An 18,474-nucleotide genomic window follows, 5' to 3' on the forward strand; every position below is an offset into this window, starting at 1 on the left:
CTGCACTAAGAAATCTCTCGAATCTTTTGGACAATTTCTGACTCTCCAAAGTCTGACGGTGTTTGGATTAGGTTCTCTTCCCATGTAGCCTAACATTATACACTTAGAAAATTTAAGTAATCTGTTTCATTTCTAAAAACTCCATTAAAACTACTTAGTATTAGTTATACTAATTTTCACAATAACTCTTATATGTAAAAAGAAATGTGAAAAATCAGCTTCCCTAGCTATTCCAATAATGTTCTAACTATTTAGGTACATACTTTCCAAAGAAAATGAAATCCACTAATATGTAGTATCTATACATAAAATATTCAGCTAGATATTAAAATTCATATTGGTCTCAGTAGGAAATGGCCATGCTCTAGGCAGAATTTCTGGTATACTTAATAAATTAAATATTGATAATATATAAATTATCAGGAAATAATTTCTTCTAGACAAATCCATCAACAGGCAGATTCACCAAACCTTCTCAAAGATGTTTTTAATTCCCTCTTCCTCTTGTACATAAGCATAAGTGAAACAAATATGATTTAATTATTTTTAAAACAACATGAATGAATCATTTCTTAAATTCTCTCAATTATGTGTACAAATGGAAAATGATTGGGTCTTCAATATATCAACCTTAGAAATAAACATCTCTAAGAGAATACTTCTTTTAAAAGTGTGGTTTTAGTTTAGTTTCCTGTTTCCATATCTCTTACCTCTTGATCTTTTTCTGTTTTTCTTTCTAGAGCCTCAAATTCATCCAAATCATTCTTTTCTTTTAATTTCGATTCCATTTCTTCATTCTCTCTTCTTAGTTGTTCATAGTCTAATACCAGATTATCATAGTTAGCACGAAGTGAATTCAACTCACTTTCTAAGTTTTCCTATTATAAACAAAACCAGATTTCAAGTCAGAGAAGATTTATATCATATGTTCTTTTTTCCCCTAACTGAAATTTGGATTAGTCAAATAATTAATTTAACCTTGAATCATTTGGTGGTTTACGCCATTCCATTCTTCAATATCTTCCCAATGGTTTAGCTTGATCCAGAGTATAATAGAAGGTCTGCATTTTGGTAAACTAGCTAACTTAGAAGAGAGGAAGACTATTTTGAAAGAGGTAGAATAAAAAAAAAATCATATAAACAAATGCTCTGCCTGTGCCTGACTGGAACAATTCAGCCGGGAGCAGGAGTAGGGCACATAATGGGAAGTCCATTTGACCACAGACCCTTAAGCTCCTTGGTAATAAAGCCGATAATTTAATTCTCCATCTGTCTGACTCCTGTTTAATTTCTCAGATGGCTCTGAATTTAGGAAGTGAAACAGAGCTATTACTTATTGACCTCTAAATCTCTAATGGCTGCCAGCTTTCACCATACTCAGGAGAGGCCTGTTTCTGCTTTCTGTACTAGTAAGAGAAAGAGATAAACTAAAAAAAAACAAAACAAAACTAACACCAGGGATTTTCAAAAAACAAACTTTCTAGAGTATATTTTAGGGACACAAAAGCACTTTATCTATAATAATTAATTATAATTAATTATAACTAATTATAATGGTTAGCTAATGATGATAATAATTCCCAAGAATCACTGCAATTTTATTTCAAAATTAAAATGAAATTTTCTTTAATACATTTATAAAACTATTATACTTCTTTGAACATTAGCAGCCTAGAAAGTAAACATGGAATCTAAACTTACTAAAGTATTCACTATAGTATTCCTTATTTCTTAGTCTTGATAAGACTATATATAATTTTATTTACTTTTATTTTTCAGTATTATTTAGCAATATTACCCCTCCCTGATGTATCATTCTACTAGATGCCTGAGAATTTTGACACTTTTAAATCAGTCCTTTTTTACTCTCAAAGGATTGCCCAAGGCAAAACAGAAACTTAGAGAAAAAAATCATAGATACTAAGACCTGCTGGTAAAGCACTAGAAGCAAAGGTCTACCTACTACCATACTTATGAAATGTTTAGCTTCTCTCTGGAAGCCAGTTACCAGTGGGGAGTGTAAGAAGTGGGGGAAGCCTTAACTAGAACCACAACTATTACTGAAATTAAGTCAGAGCTAGTAATGTGTTACAATAGTAAATACCAACAACAAAGGAATTTGAAAAGGAGTAAAGGATAATGTTCTATAAAATACATTTAAGTTACCTGACTTAGCAGCTTTGTTGCTGGATTCCACTCTATCTCAGTTAATGTATCAAGAGTGTTACTGAAAACATCAGACTCTGAACAGAGAGCTATAATTAGGGGAAAAAGAAATTTATCCATAAGCATGTTATTAAGTTTCCTAAAACCTGAATTAAAGATTATTAAAAAAATTCTGATCATAGGTAATAAGCTCAAATCGGCTAATATGTGCTCACAGCATGAATGCCAAGAATACATTAACAGATGTGATCATTTATATTATTGTGTGAATTAAGATCACTGGATAGAATTAGTGATAAAACATAGGATCCTTAATACAATACAGTCACGCATGGCATAACAATGTTTCAGTCAAGGACAGGCCGCATATACGACAGGGGTCCCCTAAGATTAGTACCACATAGGTGTGTAGTATACACGTCTATACCATCTAGGTTTGTGTAAGTACACTCCACGATGTTCACACAATGACAAAATCGCCTAAAGACGCATTTCTCAGAATATGTCCCTGTCGTTAACTGATGCATGACTGTATAGGTAAAAAGGACAAATTCTATGGGGCCGGCCCCGTGGCGTAGCAGTTAAGTGCACGTGCTCGGCTGCTGGCAGCCCGGGTTCGGATCCAGGCGCGCACCGATGCACCGCTTGTCAGGCCATGCTGTGGCGGCATCTCATATAAAGTGGAGGAAGATGGGCACAGATGTTAGCCCAGGGCCAGTCTTCCTCAGCAAAAAGAGGAGGATTGGCATGCATTATAGGTAGGGCTGATTTTCCTCACACACACACACACACACACGACAAATTCTAAATTTGAGATTTAATCATTATAAGATTTTTAAATGCCCATAAAAAATACTTATAATATTGGAGACAAATTTTGCAACAGATTCCTGTGTAAATGCCACTCTTTCAAGATTAGCAAAGTTTAAGACAGACATTATATGGATACTAATTTAATTGGTAGTGATTAGAACAAAAACAAACAAAAATATCTGTCTCGTGTTTCAACTACAGTGCATCATTCTTAAGAGATTTCGAAACAATAGAAAACTTCATGAATGTTCACTTTCTTAAAATTACTTATTTTTATCATTATCTCCACTATAATAACATCTAAAATACATACATTTTATTTAACTGTGTTTATCACATTAAGTGAGTTATAAATAAAGTCTCTCTTTATAGGGATACTTTTATAATTAAAAGCAGTTGAAAAAGCACTCACATTCATCAATTTCTCCTCCTAAAGTCAGAGCAACTTTATGTGTCTTTGTTGTTATATTCGCTGGCATATTAAATTCATTTACATAGTTTGAGTCCTTCATTTTGTTAATTTTGCCAACGCACCAAGTGACTCTTCGTTTTTTTTTAGCCTAAAGAGGAAGAAATCAAAATTACCTCACACAGATCTAGGCTCAAACATCATACAACAAGGGAACTAGCTTCCATTTTTAAAAACCTTTGACTTGGTAGAATTCTTATTGAGCCTAGTTTAATATCTTATCAGTCTAAGGACATCCTGAGACAAGAAAACATACTCAAGCTTTTCAAATGAGTGTTTAACTCCTCAATAAACTTGATGAAACTATTATTTAAATTTCATTTTGTATTTGAAGGTTTACTCACAAGCTTTCCTAGGAATTTACTGAAAGGAATCGGTTGAGTCCCCCTCTTACAATAATCTGGTGTTACACAGAAGGGACAGCACTGCCACCACCATAGCCACCAAAAGCACTTTTGGGTACCCTGTCTTAACTGGGAAGGAACAGACAGCAGCCTGTTGGAATTTCCCTCAGCAAGTAAACCTTCCACAGGGCCTCCCATGCCGATTCTCCTCCAGCTGATAAAGCTCACACCCCAGCAGCACTCCCAATCTTGTTCCTTCCTTTCTCCCTGGGACTCTGCTCCCTCCGGTATCTGTTCATCTATTGTCTTCACTAGCTCCTTCCTCTCAGCTTTAAGAATGCTCAAGCCTCTCTGTTTTCTGCTTTTGATTTTTTCAAAAACAAACTCTTGGGGCCGGCCTGGAGGCGTAGCAGTTAAGTGCACACACTCTGCTATAGTGGCCTGGGGCTTGGATCCTGGGCGTACACCGACGCACCACTTGTCAAGCCATGCTGTGGTGGCATCCCACCACAGCATGTAGAGGAAGATGGGCACGGATGTTAGCCCAGGGCCAGTCTTCCTCAGCAAAAAGAGGAGGATTGGCATAGGATGTTAGCTCAGGGCTAATCTTCCTCACAAAAAAAGAAAAAAACCCTCTTGATTCCTTCCTTCTCTCTAGCCAACATTTTCTTTTAGTTTCTACATTGTCTTCTTCTTCATCTATCTACTTCTTCCTCATCCCTCTAGGGACCCTCTGTCTCTGGTTCTTATCCCACCCAGCTAGGCATCCTCACCACTCACTTGGCTTTGCTGGTTTCTCTTCCTCTGCCCACCTCCGAAGTGTTTGTGTTTTTCCATATTTTACAGCTACATTCTTCTCTTGTCCCTTTACTAGTACACACATTATCTCATCTTATTCGTTCCTCTCAACAATCCTCTATTACCACATCCCCTTTATAGATGTCTGGGTGCCCAAAAAGTTTACATGACTTGTATACAGTCATACGGCCAACTGGTGGCTGAGCCCATGCTTGTAACTTCAGAGCTTATCCACCACCTATTCCACTGCACTGCCTCTCAGGATCATCTCTTGTCCCCAGAATGTACTGCTTCTGCTTGAAATGGCCAGCCCTTTCCACAGCCTGCCCTGCAAAAGCCCATCCATATATAATCCTTGATTCCAACGACCTTCAGCTCAACTCCATTCGCTCCCAAAGCCACTGGACCTTGCCATTATCTGAAACTCATAAACCTAGACCTCCTGCTTTTACTACAGTTGCTATCCTTCCACTCTATTGATTCAGTTAATCCCATTATAGCTGGTCAGCTTAAGAGGGACCTCTATTCCCTTGATTCACTGCTGTCTTCCTGCCAGCTCCCTCTGCGTTCTCATCCCATTACCTTAGATTCTATAGGTCATCACTTCAACCACATTTTTGGGTCAACAGCCTCAAATTATTTGACCCATTCTGTGTTCCCCACACCGATCCTATCACAGTGTACACTCAGATGAATCACACTGCCATGTGAGCCTTTATGAGTCTCCTGAACACTGTGTGGATAGCTAGAAGACTGGTTGCCAACATCACCCGGGTCCTCAAGCCTGCCCGGCAAGATTCCTCTCCCCCTTGTCGGTTTTCTTTTCCATTCCCTACAAAGGATAGACTATTTCAAACCCTTAGCATGTATACAAACTGTGTCTCTACCATCTCCTGCCACCACAGCAGAAAAATTAAACCTCCTATTTCACAAAGAAAATACAAGCCTACACTTACGCAAGCAGTACTTGCACTGATGCCTACCCTTTCCTCTGTCCTTGTTACAATGAAGAAGTGTTTCTCCTTCTATCTAAGGCCAGACCCTTCTACTGTATTCAAGATCCTCTTCCTTTGAGCCATCTCAACCCACTGCAAGGTGGCTTTCATTCCCAATGCATAACTCAAATTGCTTTTGCAAATGAGCTTCTTGTTTCTAAATCCAAAGAATTTTAGCCTATATTTATCTTAACTTCTCAGCAGAATGTGACACCACTGACACAGAATGTGACACCTCTATGAAATATTCTCTTCCTTTAGTCTACCACAGTCACCTGGTTTCCTTCTTAACTCTAGAGCTAAACCTGGGCTCCTTTAGGGGTTCTTCTTTTCTGCTTTTACCTAAAAAGCTGTTTTGGGGGATTCTGTCTGTGGCTCTCTGTTTTTTTCATTCTCAACATGCTCCTAGAGCAAGCTCATCCATTGTCAAGACTTTAATTTGGATTTGCAGTAGGTAATGCCCAAATTGATATCTCCATCTCAGATCTTTCACTTGATTTTCATATATTTCCGTTTTCAACTGCCTGACACTTTAAACTAGAGCCGTCCCAAATAAAACACTGAGCAGCTCCACTGCTCTTCATTCACTGTTCCTTAACTCAACAAATACTGCTACCAGCTACCCTAGTAACGCGTGCAAGTCATTGTGCATACCTCCTTCTCCCTTTCCCTGCCCCTCATGTCCGAACAATCACAAAGTTCTGTTGAGTCTACCTCCCACACAGCTCTCCAATTTATCCAATTTTTCCATCTCCAGAGCCACAAGCCTTGTGGAGGCCCAATCAATCTGATGTGCACAGTAGCCACATCTTTCTAAAATGCAATTCCGATCATGTCACATACAAGGCTTTTCCATGTCCTTAGCATAATGCAATGTTCAAATCCTACAGTGTGGTTTAAATGCCCCTACCACTAGAATATCTTAAGTCCAAGAAATATATTAGGTTTTTTCACAACTCCAAGCTTTTGTACATGTAGACTTCTTCCTGACATACTCTTCCCTATACCTTCCACTGGGCTATTTTCTCCTCAGCACTGAATTGACAGATAGTTCTTGAGCATCTTCTGTTTACCCAGTGTGGTGACTTGAACATAATGTCTATTAATAATCTCAATAGCATACACTTACTGAGGATTTGCTGTATGGAGAGTATAGTGTTAAGCACATTCTATATATCACTTCACTTAATTCTCACAACAATCCTATGAGGTGGGGATCAAGCTATCTCACAGATAAGGAAACTGCAGCAAAGAGTATTGAAGAAATTGCCCAAGGTGGAGAGTTAGGAATTGACAGGACTGGGACTCAAATCCAAGCAGTCCACCTCCAGAGGCCATTCTCTTAACCATGACACCATCAGTCCCAAAAACACCTGCTGGATAAATAAACTCCTACTCTAGTAAAAACAAAAGCACACAAACTGGAAGCCAGAATATTGACCACTATGTTGATTTATAATCTAGATTAATTTTCCTGAGATTAATATTTCTGTTTCTTTAAATAGAAAATATTACCCCATACTCTAGACACCTGTGGTTCCCAATCACCTAATCAATTTCATTAGAATTTCTTAAGAAGCATATTGCAAATAGATTCCTTGATTATATTCCAGACTTCTTAAATCAGGATCTCTACACATGGTAATCAGGGATCACTATTTTAATGAACCTCTTAGGTGTTGTTGATATATAGGCAAATACACAAAAAATTCTAGTTTTCTTGAATATACTGTATCAAAGGATAAGAAATGCATAACTACATAATAAGCATATAGGAATACCAGTTCTATTCCCTACATATAAAGTTTAAACTGTCATCTTTTAAATTTTACCTTTAATTCCTGTTGTGATGTGAGGGAAGAAGAGGTCACCAGCATCCGTGTTAAGTTTTGAATTTTCTCAATCTGCACTTTTTGAAGCAAATCTTTTTCTTCCAAAAGTTGGGCCAATTGGTCTTTTTCCATTGCCTGGGCCCGAGTCTCTAAAGAAACCTAAAGAAGGTACTATTGGGTTATGCTAATAATAAATGTTGCTAGGTTTTAAAACCTTGAAAGTATAGTTTAAAAGAATATAAATTTGTATGTGAGCTATGAGAATTTTAATTTTATTGAAATAAAATATGTCCTACCTACAGAACACCAATATGCAGTTACTGTAATCAATAATTTCTCAAACTTATAATAAAGTAAAATATACATTTCTTCTCATGTCACTATTCTATATGCCCTCTATAAGATTATATCAATGCTGTTAAAGTAATTCTATTAATTGACTGAAAATATAAAAATAATAGGCAGAGAAGTCATAAAGCAGAGACTTGAATACCTATAGCAAAGGAAGAGATGTTCTCATAAGACCGCCATTTGATATTTTAGCTCCTTTTTAAAAAGATCACTAAAATGTAAGATTTTTACAGAATAGGGGACGTTAATGGTTAAAACAAATAAATTACAATGACAAGCAATTATGCTATCTTATTAGATTGCTATCTTAGGGCTAGAAGAGGAATTCAAGATAATTAAAATGAAACAAAGTAGTTTTAAAAACTATTGATGGTCTCTCTTTCTAACCTAATTCTCTATGTATTTGTGACAATTTTTAAAAAGTATCTCTAAAAAAAAGTATCTCTACTTGGCCCATTTGAAAATCTCAAATTTTGTTGTTTGGAAATAAAAAACAAAATCTAAAATAATTTCAAGAAACCAAACCTTTCAGTTTATAGGAAACTAAAATTTTTATGACTTGATTTCTCCTTAGTTAAAAACTATTTGTTTTAAATTTAGGTTGTGGAACTCAGATATTGATGATTTCAATCTGAGCCTCTGGGCAGATCTTGGGTAGATCTGGGTAGATCTCAATTCTAGATGTGTCTCTATTCTTTACTGAAATACATGGTTCATACATACCTCCTCTAATTGTTTTTTAAGATCCATTATTTCTTTTCTATATCTTTTCAGGAGAGCTTCATCACTTGATACCTCATTAACATAAGGAGTATTCTTCATATATTTAGCAGTGCTGGCAAACTGGGAAAAAATACAACTGTGTTAAGTGTTTGACACTAAAAAATTAATTTAATTAATATTTAGGTTTCTCATAATTAGGTTTTGTAAAGAAAAATCAATACTCTTCCCAGGTGGCCGAATGCTTGTGAACACAGAGCATTCTATGTCCCTGTGACAATGCCCGTAACTTACCCTAGCTGCTAGTCTTCAGGAGAGTCAGAGAAATATCTTGAAGACAGATGCCGACAGAGAACCTACAAACACTGGCTCACTGGAATCTCATCTACTCCTCAAAGTGCAGTGCAAACGTTCCCTCTACTCTGAAGCTTTGCCTCCAGTCAAAAGCCTCTCTCCTTCCTTTCAACTCTGTCCTACTTATTAGCCAGTTAACTTTTAATCCAAGGCAATCATGCTGGAAGACAGGTCTTATTTTCCCTATAAGACTATAAATTCTGTGAAGCCAGGGACTCTATCTTCTGTCTTTGTTTCTCTTGATCCAGTGCTCAATACCTACTTAAAGCAATGTTTCTTCGAGTATGAGTGTCAGAAGTAACTTTTGTTTTTTTTTTTTTGTTAGGAAGCTTGGCCCTGAGCTAACATCTGTTGCCAATCCTCTTCCTTTTTTTTGCTGAAGAAGATTGGCCCTGGGCTAACATCTGTGCCCATCTTCCTCTACTTTTTTGTATGTGGGATGCCGCCACAGCATGGCTTGATGAGTGGTATGTCAGTCTGTGCCGGGAATTTGAACCTGCTAACCCTGGGCTGCCGAAGTGGAGCATGCGAACTTAACCACTATGCCACCAGGCCAGCCTCCAGAAGTAACTTTAAGTGGGTACATGAGGGTGACCATTAAATAACAGTGAATCCTTCACTGAGACAGATATTCTATTGACATTCCTCACTTTTCCTTTTTTTAAAAAACAGAAAATGCAGGCCTTAGGCTCAGAGCAAAGGCAGACAACAATTTGCTAGCAGGAATTTAAAATTATTTTGTTATAAATACACACACACCCGTTTTTCGGGTCACCTTCTGTTTGCTGCAAGTGATAACCAGTTTTTCATTTATGGGACAGATATAAAGTTTCCTTTTATAATAAATTAAATTTAAAAAGTGAGTTATTTAAAGAAAAAAATCAAGTCAATTTCAGTAAAATATTGAAGAACAAAATTGTGTAGGTGGGATATGAATGACTGAAGTTTAGGAAAATTAAGAATGCTCCTTAGTAGACAACACACCAATTTTATTTTAACAGGTACGTTATGTCGATTAAAAAAAAAAACTATACCTAATTTTAGTAGGTAACTTTTTCTTCTGAAAGATAATTTCCCCCCATATTAAGTTGAGATAAAAATCAAACTCACCTGGAGAGTAGTCAGGGTTTCATCCAAAGACACTGGAGTAATTGTGCAGATAATACGCGTTTTTGCATTTCCTCCCAAGGAATTCTGGAGAATTCGTGTTAATTTGCTATCTCGATAATTTATGAAACCACTTAGTGAGAAATGAGTTTGGGAAAAAAAAGAGTAAAACTTTTTATATAACAAAAGTGGTTGGTTTTTAATGCAGAGCCTTAAATTAACTACAGTTTAAAAAATTGATTCTTTACAGGTTACATGAGGCAGAGCAAAACTACTAACTAAAAAATATTTAAAATAGAAAGTAAATTTAGTAAGTCACAGTCATACGTATAAGAAGCAATGCACGCTCACAGAATCACAGAAGCTTTTGAACATGTGGGAGAAATCAGTACATTTGAGTGAAATATCATAATTTTCAACCTAATGAAAAACATTAGCATTAATAGGTAAATGTACAATGGGATAAACTTACCCAACTTGTCCGTCACTAAGTTTCTTGATCACTTGTCCCAAAATAAATAAGCTACGATTTATATTACAGCCTTCCTTGAGTCGCACACCTGCATTTATTAAATAAATAAGAAAACTAAAATTGTCCCCTGTACTAGATGGTGAACTTACTTATCAGTAGGTTATGAGAGAAATTAGAAACTGAAGCGTCAGATGCTACGGTCTGGGCTTCAGATTAGATCTGTGCCCACCTTTACTACCACTGGTAGCAGGTGCTTTCTCCCTTTCCCTCCCACCTATGACATGAATCAGAAAGGTTCTCGCCCAAGAAACAGCAAGAAGAAAAAGATAACTAAAAGAATAAGAATGAGGGGAAGCCGTGTCCTAAAAGAGCCCCACGAACTCCTCAGTTCAAATCTATTTTTCCAAACCTCCAAATATAGGCAACTAATGACTTGCAACCAAATTAGTTCTTAGAGGCTCACAACCAAAAAAGTTCTTATTTTTAAACTGTTAATATGCTTACATGGCTCAAACAAAAGCACACAGAAAAAGCTTTCTCTCACTTTTATGCTCCTTTCAACCAGTTCCTGTCCCTCTACCAGGAAACCACTTTTATTATTCTTCTGGAGATTTTTAGAAATACAAGTTCATATATATTAACTTTTCTCCTTTCCTTTTTAAACAAATAGTAGCATACTATACACACTATTTTTTTTTATTGTGAAACTTTTGTCGTACATTATTGTCAGTCACCATATAAGTGCATCCCTCCACCCCTTGTGCCCACCCCCCACCCCACTAGCCCCTGGTAACCACCAAACAGTTCTATCTGTCGGTATACCCACTATTTGTGTGTGTGTGTGTGTGTGTGTGTGTGTGTGTGTGAAGATTAGCCCTGAGCTAACATCTGATGCCAATCCTCCTCTTTTTGCTGAGGAAGATTGGCCCTGGACTAACATCCGTGCCCATCTTCCTCTACTTTATATGGGACGCTGCCACAGCATGGCTTGATAAGTGGTGCATAGGTGCTCGCTGGGATCGGAACCTGCGAACCCCCGGCCGCCAAACCAGAGTGGGGGAACTTAACTGCTTTGCCACCAGGCCAGCCCCTATACACACTATTTTGCACTTTGATTTTCTCACTTGGCAACATATCTTATCAGTAAACACTCGTCTTTTTCATTCTTTTTTACAGCATGGAATCTCACTGTATGGATGTATCAGAATGCATTCACCCAGCACCTGCTGAGAGACATGCAGTTGTTCAATCTACCCTGTACACAAAAAATACTGCAAGAATCATTCTGAAAGTTATCTCACATTATTCAGCTATGGCTGTAATATTGCTGCTTAACAAGCCAACTTAAAACAACAGGCATTTTTTTCCCGTTCACAGGTCTGAGGATCCACTGGTTTGGTAGGTACAAGCCACACTCAGCTGAGTGTCTCTGTGTCAGGCTGCAGGAAATTAACACAGAGACAGGCTTGACATCTCTATGGTTCTGAACCTTTCCATCTAAGTATGCTTTTCCATTTGTCTAAGTGTTTGGTATGTCCTTCAGGTTTGTTTTAAAGTTTTCCTTATTTTGGTCTTGTGCAATTTTTGTTGAGTTTCTTCCTAGGTATTACATCTTTTAAGTCATTATTGTAAACGAGGTCTTTTTCTACATTAAATACTCCAACTGGTTGTTGTATTATGAGTTATTCATGTCTGTATATTAATTTTGTACCCTGCGACCTTTCTGAATCTCCTTACTGATAACGTTGTTCATGGTACTCTGGGAAGCTTTCCAGATATAAACCCATCAACTACAGAGTTTTAGTTTTTTAACTGATGCTACAGCAGCCAAAAGTAAATAACTAGCCAGATAAGGAAGCTGCTCTTTATGTTAAAGACTTTTATCACAAAATTATCCCCATCACTTTATTAGTTTCTAAAATGCCTGGTGGCATTTGTATTCTGTAAAAGAACAGGAGGACATTCAGACCAACATATTTCACGAGTTTTCATTACCTTCAGCACCTGTTTGAGCAGCTCTTTCACTGCCTGCAAGATCAACCAAATTCTGTAAGAGAGGAAAATAAACCTTTAGGAAGGGTAACTTGAAATAATAAAACCCAAACTACTAAAAGAATATTTTTAACCCATGGCTTATCTGAATAACCCGTGTTTCCTTGTCTCTCACCCCACTGTTTAGGCCTTCCCTTGTCTCAGTCAAACTGACCTCTACACCTTGTTCCTTCTTTATAATGCCTCCTCTATAATGTTGCCAGAATAGTTTCACTTTCCTACACCAAGTTCAAAATCGTACCATGGTGAACACGATTCTCCACAATCTGGCACTTGTGTTGCTCTAGCCCTATTCCTGGCCATCTCTTACTCTTAACTCTGGCTGAGCTCCTGACTATGCCCTCCACACCTCATACACTGCTACACTTTGCCATTCCCTTTGTTTAGCTAGTTCTGATGTTCTAGTCCGCCCCTACTCTCTATTCAGGACCAAAAGGCACATCTTACCTTCTCAGTGCAGCTTTACCAACTTGATCCTTCCTTCCCCACACCTTGAATGAACTGCTCTTTCAACTGTGTACCCAGAGGTCTTTACAGATATGACTTATTCTTATAGCACTTACTGTGTTGAGGTAGTCGTTTATGTCTCTGACTACACTGTAGCATCTTTAAAAGCATGGGCCTCTCTTTCATTTCACAAATATTGCTGAAACAAGTGACTGCCTGTCATGTTCCAGGCAGCAAGTTAGGTGCTGGGACATGGCAGTGAGCCAGACAAACAAGGACCCTGTGCTCAGAGAGCTCACATTCTGCATGGGGTGGGATGGGGGGAGGAAGTCAGTGAGAGCAGAGAAAAAGACAAATAAGCAACATATCACCATGAGGGTAATACAGACAATTTAAACAGTGCTGAAGGAGGGAAGAGGAAAGGACAGAGTAGGTTCTTTGGACTGGGTGGCAGGGGAAGGCTTCCCATTTAGCTAAGATCTGCAGTGACAGAGAAGAGGGAGCCAGCCACGCAAAGACCAAGGGACCCAGACTCCCCATTAAAGAACAGCCAGCACACCCAGCCACAAAGCAGAAAAGAGCTTGGCGTGTTCAAGAAAGAGAAAGGGCAGCATGGCAAAGTTGGTGAAGGGGAGATGGGACAAGACCAGGTAAGAGAAGTAGGAAGGGCTCAGATTAGGCAAGGGTAAGAACTGGATTTTCTAAATGCAATGAAGCCATTAGACGGCTTTAACAAGAGAGTGACATGTCTTGATTTAACTTTCTGAAGGGCTACCTGTGGCCCCCACGTAGAGAATGGATTGGAGAGGGGCGAGAGTGGCAGCGGGAGCCCAGTCAGGAGGGTGGTGCAGGAATCTGAGTGGAGATGACAGTGGCTTGGGCTGGAGAGGCTGCAGTGGAGACAATAATTATGGAGGGATGTCTTCTCTATTCCTTTCATCTCAGAGCTCAGTACTGTGCTCAGAACAGGGCAAAGGCTCAGTAATCATTCTTAATGCATTAAAAGGAAGTCAGAGATTTAAATTACTTCTCTCTGTGGCGACTTCCAGGGATAAGCAGGTCATTATACACTTCTGCTTTATAGTCCTCTCTCAGACACTTCTTTCTTTAAAACGTGCAAAGCAATCTGACCTCTCTTGTACAGTATCCACCAGAGGTGACCTAGATACATAATAAAGGGGTGAAGTGGTGGTGAAGGCAGCATGAACTAAGGTATAAAGATGGGAACAAGCATGAGTGTTCAAAGACACCAAGAAGCCCAATCTCCCTTTAAGAGAGGAGCTCACGTGGAGCAGAAGGACATCAAGACAGACTGGTTAAGAGTGGGCAGATCTTGTCAAGGAAGTGACATAACAGATGCGTAGTGACATTAGAAATCTGCATAACGGACTGAGAAAGGAAAACCAGGTCATGGAGGCCAGGTCCAGCGGAATGATACAGTAATTCAAGAGAGATGAGGACTTGAGTATGACACCAGCGGAATGCTAAAGGGTGGAATCAATTATAAACGGCGATGATGGGACAAAAGGGAAGGCAGAAAAAGATGAGGCAAAACTCACTTGGGTTTCTAGCCTAGACGACCAGGATAACGCTGGTACTACTGGAAAAAAGGAATATGCACCACAGTATGAAGAAATAACTTGGTTTTAGACACACTAAAGTTTGAGATAACAGTGGGACACACAGCTATAATAATCTTTAGGAAGATGTGAATTAGAACTCAGAGACTCTAGATAAAATAGATAAAATAAATATTGGGCTGTCATCAAAAGAGAAATGCTAACATAATGTCAGAGGGCAAGCATGGGAAGTAAGAAAGGCCACAGAACACTCCTGTGTTTTTGTTAGGAGGGTAGGGAAAAGAAGTCACAGAAGGGAACAGAGAAGGAGCAGAGCTAAGAGAACCTGAATATTATCCTCCCAGAAAGGCCAGGAGACACTCAAACAAAGGACCCTTTCAAAGAGCCAGAACATGACTCTCTGGGAAGACTTCTTTCCAAGAAGATACTTAGAGTGAGTGGGAGGCTGGAGGGTAGCTAAGGTCCCTAGGTGATAGAGCATCCAAGAACATGAGAGAAGTCACCAAATATATCACTGAATATGTCAAGAGTATTAAAGCTAAATTATTAAGAGAAAAGTTAAAATTACAGTGAAATATCACAGGTCATGTTTGAAAAACAAAACAGAAGTTAGGTTTTGTGGGGTTTTTCATGGTTGAATTAAAGCAACACTAGTCTATTAAAATAAATTTTATACTGTGTCAGATGAACTAGAATTAGATATTTAATTAAGACTCTGATTTTTCAAAATCTAAAAGTGAATAAACATATTATAGATTTATTACTTTTTTCCCTGAAGTTTTCAAATCAAACAGAATAATCTTAAATCATATCCCACATCAAGCTAAAGAATTCAGGCCTTGAAGACAGAGAATAAAGCAATAATGGTAAGGAATAGGAAGGAAGCACAAAAAAGAGAGAATTGATACAGTGCAGCAAGAAGGAAATAAGAGGTTTACTTATGTGGAAAGAAGGAATGTTTACATAATGCTTATATTCACTTATTCAACAAACAGGTATTGAATATAAACTACATACGCTGTGTTGGGGCTACAAAGACTTATGAGATATCACTCTTCTCTTCAAGGGATTTACAGTCTAAAAGATTGTGTTTATCATATAAAACGTATTTTCTTATTGTACTTAAAAATGAACTTGAACATGTGATTTATTTTTTAACCAACCCATCTAGGTTTTTGTTGATCTCACAAGTCTCAATTCTATTGGCTGAGACTAAATAAATTAAAAAAAAAAATCCCCATATTCCAAAATTACTTTAACTTTAAAATGTGAATTAAAAAACAAACCCCAAACCCTCTTTCATTACTGGTTAGGAAAGGTCTCAACTCCTACAGTCCTTACATCTAAATTTTAGGAGATGGCAGCCATAACATAACAGGAAGAAAGATCCCCTGAATTCTTCTTGCATTTTAACTAGTAACCTCACGCTACTGATGAGAATAAACTACCGATTTATAGATGTTTTTGCCTATTTAGTTCAGTTAACAGTTCTTATGAAACCAAACATCCAGCAGCTGAATTAAACTTTGCTTTGGCCCATAGAGTACATCATCATGGTTCATCAACACTCACCAAATGGGACACCTTGACAGATCCTTCACAATTAGAGGGTTCACCTTTCTCTCTGCTTTCCAAAATCTAGACAGAAAAGGCAACTTGTAGAAAAATTAGTGTATTCTTAATTGGAAAGACCAAGCAGAGAGAATATTACCTACCATCCTAAAAATGGTATGAGAACGACTGCTTCTTTGATTCATTTTTGTAATTCCATAATGTCTGTTCTCTGTAAAAATGAGTCATATTTCAGCTGCATATATTAAAATCCAAAGAAAAACATTAACTTTTATTTTAGCTTAAAAGTGAAAAGTGTGATCTGAAGCCTAAATACATTCAATTGAATAGTTTTTACAAGTGTTTTCAAGAAATATAGCAAAAAGTCTTACTTTCTCCTTTTGTGATCCACTTCAAAGCCATTTCTGGTGTATAAACAACTTCTTCTGTGAGATCAGCCACATACACATTCCTCTGAAACAAGGTTAATGATGGGAAGAGCAGAGAAATAGAAGTCACTTAGAAGTTTGCATCTCAAAAAGAAGGTGCAAACTACTATAGCATTCATTTGTGGAAGTCAAAAGTGGAAAACGGGGACTATTACTCCGTATAAAAATAACAAGTAAACCTACGATATTTACAATTTATTTCCTATACCAAAGCATGACAAATTCTAACCTAATACTTCATCTTGTTGTTTGTAGACACTTACACAAAAATATTACAGCTGTCAATATTTAAAAACGATACATATTGCTTAAAAGATGATCTCTATAAACATTTAAGAAAGAAAACAAAAAACAAATCATAGAAACAGGAGACGTTTTAAAAAATATGGAAATTAAAGGTAAATGTTCGTGAACAATAACCCCATTAAGTCAGTCTATTTGTTGAGCCACTCTGTTAACTCTGTTACTCACGTTGAAGTCTTCTCGAATTATTAAAGGCTTCATTTTTTGAGTGTCACAGAGTAAGTCTGTAATGGTTTCATTGTATATCTCCATGTAAGACACACGTAAGAGAAATTCCCTATCAGGAAACTAGAAGAAAAGATATGTAAAAACATCAGAGATCATCTAATTATGAAAACCTAATACTGAATGCATATGTGCTCATATTAAACATTAAAATATTCTTTGAGATGTTATCTTTGTAAAACAAACAAAAAACAAAACAAAAAAAACCCCCTGTGGTTCTATATTGACAAAAATAAACATAAAAATATAAAAGCATTGTTTCAGAAATAATGAAAAGTATACTATCACAGAATTAGAAAAGGAAAGTGCCCAGCCCAACTCTCTAAGCTCAAAAATAGAACCCTACCAACAGATGTTCAAATAAGAACATTAAAAATCATTAAAATAGAAACGAAAAAACGAATTGGAAACCAGCCTTAACTGATTAGTTAAAGTCCTGCTCCTAAATGATCACTGGCAGCTCTTCAAAGGCAGTGATGAGACTTCTTGTTCCTCAATGCCCACTTTTTGGTAGGCATATTACTGCTTCAGAATGCAAGGGAAAGAATGAAAGAACTTTAAGCTCTATAGAGTAACTTTGTGGGGAAAAGTGAAATCTATGCTATGCCTTTCTTCTTTTCCTATGGATAATCAAGAGAACTGTAAACCTAACTTCCTTTCCTCATGACAGAGATTACTACTTTTACCTGTATGTACTAGAAATTTAGCTACTTACCTTCTTAATTTTTTGGAAAATGTCATGAATTGCCCTGGGTATTACTCCCAAATAATCTTTTGAACCCATCATGGTATATGTTTTTCCTGAAGCAGTCTGCCCATAGGCAAATACAGTACCTGCAGAAACAAAACAGACACACGCAAGATTAAAAATGAATCTAGAGTGTGTAAAACTATCAATACTGTTGAACAGACACCCAAAACTAACTACAATGTTTCTGCAGTGAATACAAACCATTGTAGCCTTGTATGGCAGAATCTATGATTGGTACTGCTATTTCTTCATACACATTTTTAGTAGATTCATTACTGTGAAAGACACGATCTAAAAAAAGAAGAAAGTTAAACCAAACAAATCAACTATGTTGTCATTCTGAATTAGTAGTTGCCCAAAGAAATAAACTTGTCAGGATATGGTATGATAAAATATTTAAGTCACAATATTTTCTTCAATTTCTCCTCTGAAAATACACTTCTCTATAAGGTAAAACGTGTTGGTCCTCACACAAAAATATACAAGTCAGCTATCTTATGTGCTTTCAAGAGGCAGTAAGGCATAGTGGCTGAATGTGGGGGTCTGGAATCAGACTGTCTGCAAATCCTGGTTCTGCAAGTACGTACAAGCTGTGTGACTTTGGGCAAGGTGGTTGATGTCTCTGTGCCTCAATTCCCTAACCTGTAAAATGAATACATATTATCTTCCTTATAAAGTTTCTGTGAACATATGGT

The 18,474-nt window shown here is 37.3% G+C and overlaps 1 protein-coding gene across 6 annotated transcripts in view; it reads right to left on the reverse strand.

Annotated features, from left to right (window-relative positions):
• LOC131421879 (centromere-associated protein E-like) overlaps positions 1–18,474 on the reverse strand; it is a 79,474-nt gene that overhangs the window by 57,904 nt on the left and 3,096 nt on the right. For 5 of the 6 annotated variants that reach the window (XM_058568791.1, XM_058568788.1, XM_058568789.1 and 2 more), the window contains exons 3-16: positions 17,981–18,070; positions 17,744–17,862; positions 16,972–17,091; positions 16,444–16,525; positions 16,216–16,283; positions 16,073–16,138; positions 12,417–12,468; positions 10,422–10,509; positions 9,953–10,082; positions 8,492–8,611; positions 7,418–7,576; positions 3,392–3,539; positions 2,167–2,255; positions 711–878 (exon numbers count right to left, since the gene is read on the reverse strand). In XM_058568791.1, coding sequence (XP_058424774.1) covers positions 711–878; positions 2,167–2,255; positions 3,392–3,539; positions 7,418–7,576; positions 8,492–8,611; positions 9,953–10,082; positions 10,422–10,509; positions 12,417–12,468; positions 16,073–16,138; positions 16,216–16,283; positions 16,444–16,525; positions 16,972–17,091; positions 17,744–17,862; positions 17,981–18,070 — 1,499 coding nt within the window. Of the gene's footprint in view, positions 1–710; positions 879–2,166; positions 2,256–3,391; positions 3,540–7,417; positions 7,577–8,491; positions 8,612–9,952; positions 10,083–10,421; positions 10,510–12,416; positions 12,469–16,072; positions 16,139–16,215; positions 16,284–16,443; positions 16,526–16,971; positions 17,092–17,743; positions 17,863–17,980; positions 18,071–18,474 lie in introns of those variants that run through there. The other variant, XM_058568790.1, reaches the window with a different exon arrangement.

This window comes from Diceros bicornis, chromosome 25 (genome assembly GCF_020826845.1).
Source record: "Diceros bicornis minor isolate mBicDic1 chromosome 25, mDicBic1.mat.cur, whole genome shotgun sequence".
NCBI lineage: Eukaryota > Metazoa > Chordata > Mammalia > Perissodactyla > Rhinocerotidae > Diceros > Diceros bicornis.